This window comes from Podarcis melisellensis (assembly GCF_964234715.1).
Source record: "Podarcis melisellensis genome assembly, chromosome: 2".
NCBI lineage: Eukaryota > Metazoa > Chordata > Lepidosauria > Squamata > Lacertidae > Podarcis > Podarcis melisellensis.
In genome coordinates, this window is record NC_138529.1 from 50,534,993 (window position 1) to 50,550,122 (window position 15,130).

At 41.8% G+C, this 15,130-nt stretch overlaps 1 protein-coding gene across 1 annotated transcript; it reads left to right on the forward strand.

The window, feature by feature from the left end:
• The first annotated feature begins 1,036 nt into the window (after positions 1 to 1,036).
• Positions 1,037 to 14,357, forward strand: ATP6V0E1 (ATPase H+ transporting V0 subunit e1). The gene is made up of 4 exons (XM_081900143.1): positions 1,037 to 1,233; positions 3,536 to 3,583; positions 11,848 to 11,975; positions 13,947 to 14,357. The coding sequence occupies exons 1-3, from the start codon at positions 1,130 to 1,132 to the stop codon at positions 11,939 to 11,941; spliced, it is 246 nt and encodes an 81-aa protein (XP_081756269.1). The 5' UTR covers positions 1,037 to 1,129; the 3' UTR covers positions 11,942 to 11,975; positions 13,947 to 14,357.
• Positions 14,358 to 15,130: the final 773 nt, after the last annotated feature.

Consider the following 15,130-nt stretch of genomic DNA (forward strand, 5'->3'; position numbering starts at 1 on the left):
TGTCAGGAGAATTCCACGCATGCAATCCAATTGGTGCCTTGTGTTCACAGAAGGGCCTTTGAGCCAGCAAATACCTCTGGTAACCAGACATTGGGGATTCTATTACCATTATTTGCACTGCCTAAATATATTCTAAAACTGGGAAAAGTGAAACCAAAATGATGCACCTGGACAAGAAAGCTAAATACTTGGGTTTTTAATTTGAGGGGTGAGGATTGCATCATTTTGTAATTTGGACATAGTAGGGCAAAAATTGATAAACTGTCCTACTAACTAAAATCCACAGTGGCCCAATGAAATAAATTGCAAATTAAGACAAACCCTAAGAATGAAAATCAACTTCTTGGGAGTTATGTTTAGCCTGGAAAAGAGACTTAGAGATGCTATGATGATAAGTAAAGGTAAAGGGACCCCTGACCATTAGGGCTGCCACAAGTTTGAAGGAATTCAAATTATAAGAAAGGAGATTCTGACTAAGCATTAGGACAAGCTGTTTGACCGTGGAACGGACTCGGAAGGTGGTGGATTCCTCTTTTTAAATAGGTTGGATGGCCATCTGTCAGGGATTCTTTGCTTGTGATTCCTGCACTGCTGGGGGTTTGAGTAGATTACTCTTGGGATCCCTTTCGACTCGACAATTCTGAGATTCCTTTAAAAGCAGTAGGTCTTGAGCGACCTTGCAACGAACGAGGTGGCGCTAGGCATGGGTGATAACAAGGCACAGCACTGGGGCGGGAGGGAGGGAAAGCTGAGGCTGTGCATGCCCCCGCCCGCGTGTGGGAGGCGACGCAGAATAAGGACACGGGCGGGCGCAGTTCCGAAGGGAACGTGGTTCGTAGAGAGCGCGTAGGGTGAGGGGAGCTTCCACGGGCACAGCGGACCGCCGAGAGAGCGCATGCGCAACCGCCGCTCGCATCCGGATTCGCTCGCTGCTCAAAGTGGGCGGGGAAAAGGAGGGAGAGCCTCCTCGCGTGCGCCGTCCCCTCACGCTGCGGGAGCCCCTGATTGGCTGGTACTCCCGGGAGAGGGCGTGACTTGCGAGGTGGCGTAGAAATCGGCCATAGTGGAGGCGGCGGCGGAGGCCGGAGCTCCGTAGTCGGCGGAGGGAGGGAGCGAGCAAGAACCGGCCATGGCGTACGGCGGCCTCGCGGTGCCCATCACCGTCATGAGCGTGTTCTGGGCGGTGGTCGGCGGCGTCGTGCCGTGGTTTGTGCCCAAGGGGCCTAACCGGGGGTAAGTGCCCGGAGGCTTCGCGGGGGCCGGGACGTTCTCGGCAAGGGAGACCGGTGGCGGGCGGCCCTTTTCCAGGAGGCCTGGCTGCCCCAACCGGCCGGCCGTGGGAGCTTGCAGTGGTCTGGCTACACCTCCGCCTCCGTCTGCCTAATAGCCGTTTTCCTGGCCTGGGAGGGGAACTAAAGCGGTTTTTCCGCAGTTCGCATTTTTCCACGGCCTGTTGTTCAACGTTCTCGTTGGATGCGGCGCAGTGAACAACTGCCGTCGCGCAACCCCAGTTGCGGCCTTCCTTTCTTACTCCCTTGTGCCTCCTCTTCCTCTTCCTTTTTATTTTCTTTTCTCTCCCACCTCCACCCCGCTTCCCGTAGCAGCCTCGACCCTGCCAGCCTTTCTAGGAGCTTCTGTGCGGCACTGGCACTTTGTGAGTGGCAGGTGTCAATTCAGAAGTAGCTACACTTGCGAAACGGCTGGAATTCCCTTGAGATTTCCCAGCGTCGACCCCCTTTTGTTTTAGTATCCATCCCTTGCTAAGTTAACCTGTTTCAAATGGAGCAGCCCCCGAGTCAAATGCACTGTTTTGCGTTATCTCTTGAAACGGAATATTGTTTGAGATATTCTGGGAATAGCTGCTTTGCAAAAGAGGGGTCAGATGTCACAGTCATTTTCACAACCATGTCGCAGTCTTGTGACAATTATTTTTTCCGTCTGCTATGTGTAACTCTTTCCCCTAATTCGAGGACTATGAGGTGGATAAGATAGTTCCGTTTGTAATTAATGCATTAACCAAACTGCTGAATTCCTAACTGCATTCTGGTTGTTCATCCTGGAGGTTTTCTTTGTGATTTGAAATAAGATTTTCCTATTGAACCACATTTTCCTCTCTGATAACTTCCTCTTCCAGTGCCATTGAGGATTTTCTTTTTCTACATTTCCATTACTGGTGCTAAATGTCCAGCTAGGATTACCAGCAACAGTACTAGTTTATTTCTTTGAAATGTATAGATAGTTTTTCAGCGCAAAGCAGTGAATGGTAACATATGGGGCAGGAAGGCAGTTAGACATAAGAGAGAGCAGCACAATAACACACAATTAGCAGTTGGTGTCTTGATAGTAAGTTGCATTATGAGTCGGGTTTAAGAAGTGGGCCTGAACTGTGTTTGTGTTTCTGGCATAAGCCATGATTGATGCTAAGATTGAAATTAGCTTCCATAGCTAGAGGTTGTCAACGTTTTCCCTTCTAAACAAGAAAAATTAATTGTGTGGCCTGCATTTCTGAAAGCACTTTTCCACTCAATGTTCCCAGCTTTACATTTATTGAGGCAGGGGGATTTCCTCCCCACATACTTAACATGCTTGAAATGATTTTTTCACTGCATTCTCTTTGTCTTGAATTAGTGATTCAACCATATAATGAAATGTGAGCAGAACTAAGTGCAGCTCAGCTCAGTGCTGCATTTTATGCTTTTAAGGTGTTGGTTAGATACACCAGAGTAAAAAGTGTTCCCTTTTAATTCACATCGCTACCTAGGCAAGAGGCCTAGGCAGTAGTATCCCAGCATCCAACTTGTGATATCTATTTTGAATTTATATTTATTCATGCAAAGGTTTCATCTCCTGTCCTGATTTGAAGACCTACTTCACTTAGTGGTCTATATTGTTTTTAGCATTGGTACTAACAGCCTCTTACTTTGCAAACAGGGTGCTCTAAATCCTTGGTGGGTCAGAATCTAGCACTGGTGGGTTGAGGACAGGACAACAGATCTGGGTGCAAAGATTATGACAGATGGTGCTTTAGGATCATATTTATTAAAATATTGATGGCCTGCCTTATATGCATTGATCTCAGGGCAGGATACACAATGCATTTAAAACAATCATTCAGTTATATAGGTTCAAAATATGTTGCTTGAAATAGGAGAGAGGGAAAAATTAAACCCGAGTTTCTTATGGTGCTCATTAATCTTATATGATACTGAATTTCACAACTGGGATCATGGAGTAAGCAGAACCTTGAGAATTGATTCTAAACAATTATATGTGTTATCTGAAACTACAGCTGTGGGGTAGCTTTAATTTAATGCGAGTACTGTAATGACCAAGAGACTTGAGTTGTGAACCTAGAAATCACTCGTTCAGGTACTGTATTATTATTGCAATAGATTTACATTGAATCATCCTCTGTCTGCATGTGTAAAAAAATTGAGAAACTATTCAGCTGTGTTTCTTTTCTTTTGTCCAAAGAAAGTCTGTAAATATTGCTTCCATTTTGTCAACCATTTCTTTCTTCCCTTTCTTTCTACAGTGTTATTAACACAATGTTGGTGACATGTGCTGTCTGCTGCTACCTCTTGTAAGTATCCATTTTTCTCCTTTCAGTCCAGATGTAGCCAAATCTTTGATAACACAAAACTACAATGCCTTTTTTATTTTAGTAACCTGGCTGGGTGTCTGATGTGATTGGCTGATTTGCAAAAATATGAACATACTATGTAGGATAAAGAACTTTATATAGTTCTCTGATGTAAATCAATTGTTAGTTCTTAATCAGGGTGTCATAAATAATGGGAACATTAAGTTTTCTATAATAGAGTTGACTGTACATGAGTCTTTTGGGATGCAGAAATTGAAGCCTATCACCCTTCTGATTTCTGTGCTGTTTAATACTTAATAGATGTGCTTCCTCCTTTTCTAGGAAATGTGTTAAAACCATTTCTGTTTCCTGTATTTCTGCTTTAAAATGACTTTTCAGAGTATTGCTAAAATAGTAAAGTATAACAAAATTTTCAGCCTAGTTTTACCAGCTACCAGGCTCCTAGTTCAACAATGCAGCTTATCCACATGGGAGTAAACTGATCTTCTGTACTAACAGGAAGGTAGTCAGCTAGAATACCATTGTGTAGTGCTAGTTTAATCTGAAGAATTTGCCTCTGCTTTTGCTTACACAAAGTCTAGATTGATCATCTTGCAGAGTTTACAGTCAGCATGCTTCCATCGAGAACTGCCTTGCTTTAGCTAGACTACCCTGGGGTATAGGCCTGTTTGTGTTTGGTTTAGTGCTAGGGCAAGCAAGTTTTGTGCAAGTACATCCTGCTTGTTTATGGTTCAACAAACCCAAAGACTCATGGATGTGAAGCTGTGACCTGGCTAACTTAAAAATGCATCACACCAGGATGTCTTTGTTTTTCCTTTGCTTTTATTCAAAGCACAAATATAAAAGCATGTAGGCAGTAAAACGTTCTGACAACTTAAGGTTAGTCATTTACAGGCATGGACGTTTTTTCTTTTTTGCTAAGCAGGTAGATCAAAAAGCTGTTTTATCCCAAAATTCCTTGCTATCATTAAACATCCTGCCAAATACATGACTTTGAGAATACTTTCTGCATGGACATCCAGCCATAAAGAGTTCTAGAAAGCAGTTGTCGTGGTAGTATGTTGTCCGGGAAAGAAGGAAGAAGGGGTTGCTACTAAACCAGGAAAAAGGTGGATAAACACATTGACCTGGTGTCGGCACCCAATATAGTGAGGCGTTTGCTGGGGCCTAAGCCACCACAGCAAAGCTGTTGCTTTGCCCTCCTCCTCCTCAGCTCCTCCTACCACCTGGGCCTCAGGCAGCAGTGATTCTACATAGGAGAACCTCTCCTTCTGCTTGTTAACTTGTTGTGATCTGGTTTGCTGGGTGGCTTTGGCAGCAGCCATGACACTATAGTAGACTACAGTAGAGCTTGTAGAACTGTAGTAGAGCTTGCCTCCTGGCCTATTACAGAGCCAGTGCTATTGCCATGGGAGTGAATAGTATTGCTCATGGAGAGGAGCTGGTGGCTGCCCCTTAACCTTGTGCTCTCAAGGAAACTTGCCTGGCAGTACCAGGTGAGTGTAAGCTGGCAGCTGCAGCACTTCTGCCACGTGGGGTCCCAAGTGACAGCACATAAGCCTCCCTAAGGCCCCCCCACCAGCCCTAAAAAGTGGAGCTAGGATTCACTACACAGCAAATATAGCAGTCAGAACTAGCTATGGGGTACAACTGTGTAAGTGATACTAACCCATTCATGTCTTTGTAAAATTTGCTTTCGAAAATAAAATAACATTTCAGAACACCTGACTCAGATAGTATCATGAGACTTCCAACATCTTAACCCACATGAGAGCCTCCTGTGTTGTTGGGATCAAGGGCTGAGTGCTGACCTTGCAGGGCTGTACAGAGGCTATACAGTTCCTAGATCCCTGGAAAGAGGGAATTTTATTTATTTATTTATTTATTTGTTTGTTTATTTGTGCGTGTGTGCGTGCCCCACCCATCTTGCTGGGTTTCCCCAGCCACTCTGGTTGGCTTCCAACAGAATATTAAAAACATGATAAAACATGAAACATTAAAAACTTCCCTAAACAGGGCTGCCTTCATATGTCTTCCAAAAGTCAGATAGTTGTTTATTTCCTTGACATCTGATGGGAGGGCATTCCACAGGGCAGGTGCCACTGCCGAGAAGGTAGTGTTGTACCACTCTGAGGAATGTAGCTCTGAGGTGACTAGAGGTCTCCTAACAGCTCCCTGCGCCCTTAACAAACTAGTTTCCAATACAGTGGTACCTCGGTTTACGACCAGTCCAGTTTATGAATTTTTCGGTTTACGAACTCCGCAAACCAAGAGTGTCCTGGTTTGTAAACTTTACCTCCGTCTATGACCGGAATCCGAACGGTGGAAGGGCACTGGCGGCAGGAGGTCTCATTGGGGAAAGTGCGATTCGGTTTACGACTGGTTTCAGTTTACGATTGAGCGGATTAAGGTCGTAAACCAAGGTACCACTGTACAGTGCTTTAGAACTGCAGGCGGGGCCTAAGTGTCATGGTGCACAGGGCTTTTTGCAATACTCCCTTTGTGTAAATAGGGTCATCTTTACTACAACAACAAAAAAGAATCCAGGTCTACAAAGCTAGAATTATAGTACCTGTAGCTCTGTGGAACTAGTTTTTTCTTTTCTTTTTAAAAAAATGTTTATAGGATTAAGGTGAAAAGTAAGATGTTTGAGGAAAAAATGAGATGGGATGGAGATAAGGAGTCAAGGGAGGAACACAGAGATCCTTTTGAGCGAACTCCTTTTTTTAATCTTTTTCTCCCCCACCCATCCATGTGTTTTCTTTATGAATCTGATACCAGCTAAATCAATACAACTATGTATGTGGTGGGAACAGCTTGGTGCTCATATATAGCTTCAGGGTAATTTTCCACAGTTGTGAAAACATACAAAGGCTGCCCATTGCAGTCCACTTGCACTTCCATGGCTTGGTACAAATTTATCATAGGCTTTGATAAACAGTGTCCGCATTCACAACAACAAGTGAGAAAATAGCATCTTGCAGTGTGGGACATGATTACAACTGGACTTCCATGGGAGTGGCTTTGGGCTTAGTTTGCATTTTCACAGAGCCCCATTTATGAGTAAGCACTGCTGCTTGCTGAGAGGACCATGTTGTATACACTTTCAAGGAATAAAAATCAAAACCACTAGAATGCCTATACTGCGCAAATATAATTGAAAAAAACACATAAACGTCATAGGCTGTATATTAACAATTGTAAAGTTATTTAACTAGTTCTCAAAATTAGATACAGCTTCTCATGTCAAAATCAACATCGAGACATAACATACTAAAATGTAGCTTATTCAGTTGACCACCGAGTCCACCGAGTTTTTTTACAATTTCAAGGAAACAATGACTAGCTCTGTCTTCCTCCTCCTTGGAACCTAAACTAGATTAAATCCTGTTATAACCACCTTCAGTAGCCACTATGGGCTACATATGTGAATGGCAGTACAACAAATGGATCTTGTCATCTGACATTCCAAACATAACTTCTTCTTGTTTTTAAAATAGTACTGCACTGCTCAAACAAACCCTGTATCAGTCATTATATGTTTTGATTCAATACGGAGTGTAGGGCAAGGACATAAATGGGCCCTGGTCAACCGCTTTAATTATCTTCTGTAAATCTAAAAATTACAGTATGCAATGATGCAGGAAGGTGTCTTCTCAATAGAGTAGAAGGAAGGGAAGCTGCATATATAAAGCTTCTGTTGATATCTAGGCTTCCTTTTGACTTGGGCCTCCCTTGTCCTTGTGAACAATCAGAATTGGTGAAGGTGACATCAGAATGGTGCAGAATTCCTAAGCTGTAGAGCCAGATAAGCTGGCCCTGCCTAACAGTGGAAGTTCAGCGGTTCTTCCTCTGCTTCCCAAGCAAGAGCAGTACATCTTCTCCTTCACCTCTTTAGCTATGTATTTCAGCTCAGTTTCTGCACATCTATTCTGTAGGTTAACACCAAATGCTAATCCTTATTTTCAAGGGAGATTTAGAATGCAATTATGTTAACTGATTTTCTCCCCCAAATAATTATGTGTGGCTACTATTTCATAATAAAATCTCCACTTCCCCCATGATTTAAATATTTCTACTATTTTGGAACAGGTGGGAAGCGTGGCATCCAAAATCAATGGTAATTGTGAATGGCAGTGCTTTTGGCAACACTGAGATGTTACTAATGTAGCATATGCATTTTGCATATGTCTTCGTTGCTACTGTTGTAATAGTTTTTTTCATTACATATCCTTCATATGTATTGATGGGCAAAATGTTTTATGGCAGTCTTGGCAAAGAGCACAACTTTGTGGTTCTCTCGTTCGTCAGTTCTTGGGACCTCCACCCATCAAATATAAAACAAAGTCTGAATCTGGGTGCTGATCATTAAGGCTGCCTTGTAATTTCTGTCTTGAGTAATTTTATGGCAAAGTTGCTTTTGAAAATGAAACGGCATTCACCTTGTACCTAGTAGCACAGCTCTGGGTAGGTGAATTCTGTATTCAGAGTGCACTTATAACTTGTTTGCTTTCATCATGTATACAGTAGTACTTACAGACTCCGCTAACCCAGAAATAGTACCTCGGGTTCAGAACTTTGCTTCAGGATGAGAACAGAGATTGTGCTCCGGCAGCATGGCAGCAGCGGGAGGCCCCATTAGCTAAAGTGGTGCTTCAGGTTAAGAACAGTTTCATGTTAAGAACGGACCTCCAGAACGAATTAAGTACTTAACCTGAGGTACCACTGTACTAGAAATGGGATGCGAAATCTGTATCCCCTTTGGATGTGGTTGGACTACAACTCCCATTGTCCCTAACAGCCTGTTGGGGCTGATGAGAGCTGGAGTCCAGCAACATCTGGAGAGCCATATGTTAACTACTACTGTACTAGATAATGGTGAGGATACCAGTGGAAAATATTGTAATGGGCTTACCTGAAATCTGCAGGAATCAGTACTACTGTGGCCCGAAACTGCCCTATGCTTGCTGCACAAAACATCCATTTTTGGTTTAGGCACAACTAACTTGCATGCTTGGGGGTGTCTTAACCTCCACCAGGAAAGAAGCTGTGGCTAAGGTTTGTGGGAGCTCCATGATTAATCTGGAAAAAGGATAGCTTGCCTCTTGGTAACATGAAAGATTACATATAGTAGCTGTACAGATTGCCCTGTTATGTGTTTGTTTTCTACTGTTATAGTACCTTATTTTCTGATTTTCAAAATTTGGGGCAATTTGGGTTGTGTCGAACTAAGTCGTACTCAGAGTGGACTCATTCAAATTAATGAACCTAAGTTAGTCATGCTTATTAACTTCAGTTGGTCCACTCTGAGTAAGACTAGCATTGGATACAACCCTTTGTAATAACTTATCAAAAATAAATCTGATTATCATTTGAAAAGGCCAAATAACAGGCACCACAAGGGGAGTTTATTTCAACCTATGGCATCCTGATAAACCTATAGGAGCGTATGTGTTCTTTCTGTTTCCAAAATGTCTACGTTCAGAGAACCCTTTTCACATTGACATGCCTGTCACAGAACCTCGTGTGTAACTGAGAATACGTTCCACACTCCATTGGAGCAGGAAACTGACTGGCCGTGCTTTTTGGTCTTTGCTGTTACCCCTTGAGAACTGAGCACGTGCCATAGAATGCCTTCATAACTGTTTGTGGCTGTACATTGTGGAGGAAGATTGGTAACAGCAGAGAAGCTGCCTTTCAGAAAATCTTCTGCCCTTTGTTGATTGCTTCTGAAGAACCCCATGTGTTCTCTGGGACACAGTATGAAAAGTGCTGACCTATAGCACGCTCTAAGCAGAGCAAACAGTAAGCAAACAAGCAAAGATGTATGCTGGTTATATAAAGAGAAAGAGACAGTGTATGATATACACACTGCTACGTGACTATTTGATATGGGTTAAGCTTCCTTCTGGTCACAAATATGTCAGTTGGGACTCCAAACATGAGTAATAATATCTGTAGAATAATGGTCGGATAGCTCAGTTGGTTAGAGTGTGGTGCTCATAATGCCAAGGTTGCAGGTTTAAACCCTGTATAGAACAGCTGCATTATTCCTGCATTGCAGAGGGTTAGACTAGATAGTCCTCAGGATCCCTTCCAACTCTACAATTCTATGATTACATGATTTCAAGGGAAACTACTGGGATCAAAGAGGATGTCATCCTATATCTGTAGCAATTCATGATGAAAATGCTAGATTTTGCCAGGAGTCCTGTTAGTAATCAGTGTTGAAAGTGTGCATTCATTTTGCTGTGGCTGTTTAATCTGTAAAATTAAGAGCAGTACTGAAATTTGACCAATGAACTCTGAATAGGATTAATCCTCTATTGCTTGTCTCTGTCTGCTATGGCTTTTCCTTCTCTCTCCCAGCTGACCTGTGTTTCATTCTGTGGTCGAAGCATCCAGGTTTGTGTGGAATTTTCCATGACTGCCTAAGCACTCTGCATCTGTAGCAGCTCGCATTACAAAGCCGCTTTGCTCTTCCTCCTCCTTCTATAGCATTCTAGAATTAGCAGTTAGATGTGCCTGTGTGTTCACAAAATGTTTTGTACACTGAACATTTAGCTACACAGTAACGTTGTACAAATTAGAGATTCTTAAGCCCTTTCTTATTTGCCGTTGTTAACATACCAAATATGTAACCCAGAAATAAATGTGTTGCAGTTTTCTAAGTGTTTTCCGTGCTACAAAATGTATTGTGTGCTCCTGGGGCATTGAGTCCTCCTGCTTCGCTAATATGGTCACTGCTCTGAGAAGTATGTGTTTTGTTCTATAGCCATTGCTAGTAGCTTCACAAACTCTTAAAAGACATTCTGTGTTAGGTTGTCATAAAAGATACATGGGTAGAAGATTTAAGCTTTTTTAAGTATAACATTGATGCAAAAATCCCCTGACGCTTGTCTCCTGCACCTAATGTATGTCCACTAGCAATGTCAATGTCTAAACAAGACACACCAACCCTGTGAAACTACAATTAGAGCAAGAGAAATGATGGGTCTGACAAATAGGGCTGCCGAGTGACTGTATTTTTAGGTTGCCCTTTAATATTGGAAGAAACCAGTCAGACCTGCAACAAAATGTTACCCTCTGGAGTGTTCATGTTCAGTCAGTCGTGCCCTTCTCCATACTTAATTCCATTACTCCTCACATCCAGTTTTCCAATTGTCTCTTGTCATTCAGCATTCTGTGTTCAGCATGCTCTGTTCTTATTAGGTTGTTTTACCAGGTTGCAAACCTTCTGGTTTCTCCAGGCCTGCTCATATGCCCTTTTTATGTGTGGAAGGTGCCTTTGGCTACATAAACAACAGCACTCACCTCTGAACATGAGAACTAGAGGGAACCAGTAGGTCCCGGCATCAAAATGTAGAGAGCTTGTTTAAGGTTCAAGTCTTTCCACTCCCATCCTGTCCCTCCCCCTGGCTTTCTGTCTTGTCTCCCCCAACAGTCAGTCAGCATTCTTTGCCGACAAAGCTCTCCTCATTGGACTGTTTTTTCTTCCTCAAGGTGTAATCAACACTGGTGCACAGCCCCAGCTACATAGAAAACTTGGATGTCTCCTTTGATTTCTATGAGTAGCTTTCTGTTCCATCACTGGGGAAATTAAAAAAAATAACTTCTCAGAGTGATCCTGGAAATTGCCTATTTAGACAAAGAGGTGGTCACTGTACATTACCACGATATTTTATGAAGGGGTGGTATAGAAATAATCTTCAGGGGAACCTCTAATTTGCTGATACCTCCCACTTATACATGGGTAGTGTGGTTCTGGTTGCATAAGTGTGAGCACTACCAGACTTGAAATCATAATTCATATGTAGATCAGCCTTCCTCCATTTGTTTTCTTTATTACAGTTCTCATCGTTCCTGACCATTGGCCATGCTGGCTGGGGCTGAGGGGAGTTGTAAAACATATGGAGGAGCCCTAGGTTGGGGGAGGCTGATAGAAATGATGCTGTTACATATTGAACTTCCTGGGTGATGGCATGAGTTAGAGCACTTTTTTAAACAGTGAAAATGGAAGAGAAGCTGCCTAGTTAAAACATGAGAATTACTTGAAATGAAGTAGGGCAGTACACTTTGATTTATGGGCAGTTGCTCAAACTTTTTATGGCTATTTTCAAAGTTTAATTTTGGTAACGTTTTGTTTGGGCACTAGTTTTAAGTAACTGTTACCATTCTATCTCTTCCTTGGGTATCCTGATAAATTTTGGTCATTCTGTTAATAGTCTGCTCTTGTCTTGCAGCTGGCTGATTGCAATCCTGGCTCAGCTGAACCCTCTCTTTGGACCACAGTTAAAAAGTGAAGTAATTACATATCTAAGGTACCACTGGCCTTAACCGATGTGCTCTTCTACTGCAGTTTGTGGACTGGGTAAATATTGTCACTTTTTAAATTATTTATTACGTTTACATCCCACTTTTCCTGCAAGGAGTTCAAGTTGGTAGACATGGTTCACCTCCCATTTTATCTTCACAACAACCCTGTAAGGGTTACAGTGAGTATTTTCTTTTAAACCCATCCAGATGGGCAGGGTACAAATAATAAATTATTATTATTATTTTATTTTATCGCTCAACATGCAGAAAAAGCCACGGCATTTTATTGAGTTGAGGATAGTTATCTCTCAAGAAGAAACCAACTTGCTTTGTTGCAGAGATTGCAGCAATAGAACTTGTTGATCTTGTCATAATTTCATGTGTGATTGTTATAAATGCTAGTGCCTCTTTGACCCCTATCTCAATGATTGCAGTGTACTGGATTATTTAGTACAAATGTTTATATAACCAGTGGAATTGGTACTTCAACTCCCAGCACAATTTCCATTCTTTCTCTATTGCCATTTTCTCTTTAATGAAAACTTGGACTCCCATGGTTTTGGCTCATGCTGCAAGTTTTTTCTCCATGCCATATTCCATGTATGTTGCAGAGCTACAGAAATGCAAATTCCAGTTTCTGTTAATGGGTTTCTAGAAAGAGAGCTGTGTTAGTCTCTCGCAGCAAAAGAAGGGAAAGGCTTATAGCATTTCATTATGGCATAAAGTATGGTGGACTTCTGAATCTGATGAAGTGGACAGTGGTCCATAAGAGCTTGTGCCTCAACAAATATGATGGTCTTTAAGGTGGAGTAGCCTACGTGGTGCCCTTCAGTATTTGATCGAAAATAAAAGAATTGTCTGCTTGCATGGGAGTGAGAAGCAATTGTTCCTATGCAAGCAAACAAACGGCACTGGCTCCCTTTTCTTCCTGCCTATTGCCTTACTTTTCCTAGAGTCAAAAAGAGCTTTTGCTCTAAGGGGCATTAATCAATTATCCAGTGTTTATTCTGTCTACTTATTTAATATTGAACAAAATAGCTGTTCCCCCAAACCTCCTGTATGAGGAATGTGTTATATATGGGGGGGATACTATTCTCTCTGCTTTAGTTCAGTGGTTGAACATTGCTGTTGCAATGTTGGCTAAGGCCTGACAGGGCTGTGGGTTGTTTTAGTAAGTCTTCGTCTCTCAATGCACCAAGAAGTTTGCCATGCGAACAATTACAGCAGGAAGCAACTTCAGGAATGTGGATTCTGTAATGGTGAAACTCAATAGTTCAAAAGGGTTCTACCTGCTGTTTTATCTTGCAGCTCTGATTCACCTTAATAACTATAATTTCCTCTGTTTGAAAAAAGCTGAATAGCAGAGGACAACTGGTGGCTGATGTTATGCTTTAATTGTCTGCAGTTAAGCTTCCTTGAAACAAAGCTCTAGTGTTTTCAGATCAGGATTGTAATGAATTGGGATAGTGACAGGCCACAGTGAGCATAGGGAGCCTGGTTTCTCTTTTTTTAGCAACTCATACAAGCTGGCAGTAGTCTTGTATTTTACAAAGAAAGGCCTCGTGCAACACAGCAGTGAACCTGGCTGTATCTGCTTGTTATAGTGCAGTGCATCCTGCCAAGTAACAACTTGACTTGAAAATTAAATTGGTGGTATATCAGTAACTAAGGAATTGGAATTAACTTGGAGGTGGCAAAATTTAGCCTTGTTGCTCAAAGATGATATTCTGGCACTAGGTACTTGGTTTCTGCTCTTAATTTTTTTTGATACTGCTAATACCAGTGGACTCTAGCTGACAGTTTGTATTGACTTATTACTGCATTTAGCACAATTTGTTCACGTTTTAGTGAGTAGAGTCTGGAAAGTAAGCCTTTCAAGATCCAAATGGATCTTCAACTATTAGTGTAAAATTTTCTTTGCAGCAACGGTGATGCTTAGTATATTAACACCTCCCTGCAATAATTTAATTAATAGCTGAATTTAAAATGCCACTGAAAGAAACTAAACTGCTTTTTTGCTTTGCAGGATATGAAGAGATTTTCTTTATGTAAAGCCCTGTTGATCCAGATGCCTTCTAATGTACTTTGAATCCGACCACGTCTGCTCAATGCCTTACTGTTTGTTCTATTACAAGAAATGTTTGCCTAATCTTGTTTTTTCACCTATGCAAGTGCCTAATAGATACCTATATTTCTTCTCAGTACAATGTTGTGCTTGAATTTCAAGTATTATAAATAATATTCCATCCCTCTTCTCTGCACTGACAGTGGCTAGATGGAATTGATAATTGCCTCTGAGCATTTATTTGCCTTACCAATTTTTATACTAGACTGTCTACTGATCCAGTTTACAAGCACAGTCTGAATGCTGTGTCTGATAACTTTAAGAAATATGATTGTGTTCCTCAAATCTGAAATAAAATTCTTTTCTTCTTAATGTGGTCTTCTGGCTTTCTTTAGAACACATTGTTCTTGCATAAGCATATTCAGCACTTTTATAACATCTGAAAAGTTAGGGACTTAATGATTGGTTGCATGCCTGTGTGGAACAGTTCAGTTGCTTCACTGAAGTTTTGCCCCACCCTTCATGAAGTGTGTATGCTGTGAGAAATACCCACTATGGGAACTTGGATACTTTCATAGTGTTTGAATGGAACTGCAGTACAAATAGTGCAATTGTTCCTTAAGCCATATTAAGTTCAGGATAGAATTTACAAATGTTTATGAAATAATGAAGTGACTGGGTAACCCGCATATAATTTGCTTCATCAGCTGGTTTGCTTAGAAGCATATATGGTTACAAAGCACCTTTTGTGACGTTTTTGTGCATGGCAAACTTCTAAAGTGATCATGCAAATGTCGTATTGTGGGAGTGGCTGTGCTTTTGAATGTGCTTGTGAACGGAATTCTGAACACATGCATGCTCATGGCTGGCAGCTGAATGTTTAAAGAGACTCATTGCAGAACGTTGCTAGAGCTGACAATGATGGGAAAGTCCTAGCTGGGGGTGTTTGGAATTAGGAAGGCTTGTTTGTGCACAAGTCAGCAAGTAATCCATATGTAAACAAGTTATTAGACTGCTGTAAGGTCCTCTTCAAAAATAGCACTGTAGGAAAGTTATACGGATGACTGAATGTGGGATTACTAAGCGGTGAGGTATGGTTTGGTAACAAGCTCAAATCCTTGCAGTGGACACATAGCCAGGGAAAG

Bases quoted from the DNA above. Each gene is read 5' to 3' on its own strand.
- ATP6V0E1 (XM_081900143.1), top strand. From the start codon at position 1,130: ATGGCGTACGGCGGCCTCGCGGTGCCCATCACCGTCATGAGCGTGTTC. The intron at 1,234-3,535 runs GTAAGTGCCCGG...TTCTTTCTACAG, and splicing joins CCCAAGGGGCCTAACCGGGG to TGTTATTAACACAATGTTGG. The intron at 3,584-11,847 runs GTAAGTATCCAT...CTTGTCTTGCAG, and splicing joins GCTGTCTGCTGCTACCTCTT to CTGGCTGATTGCAATCCTGG.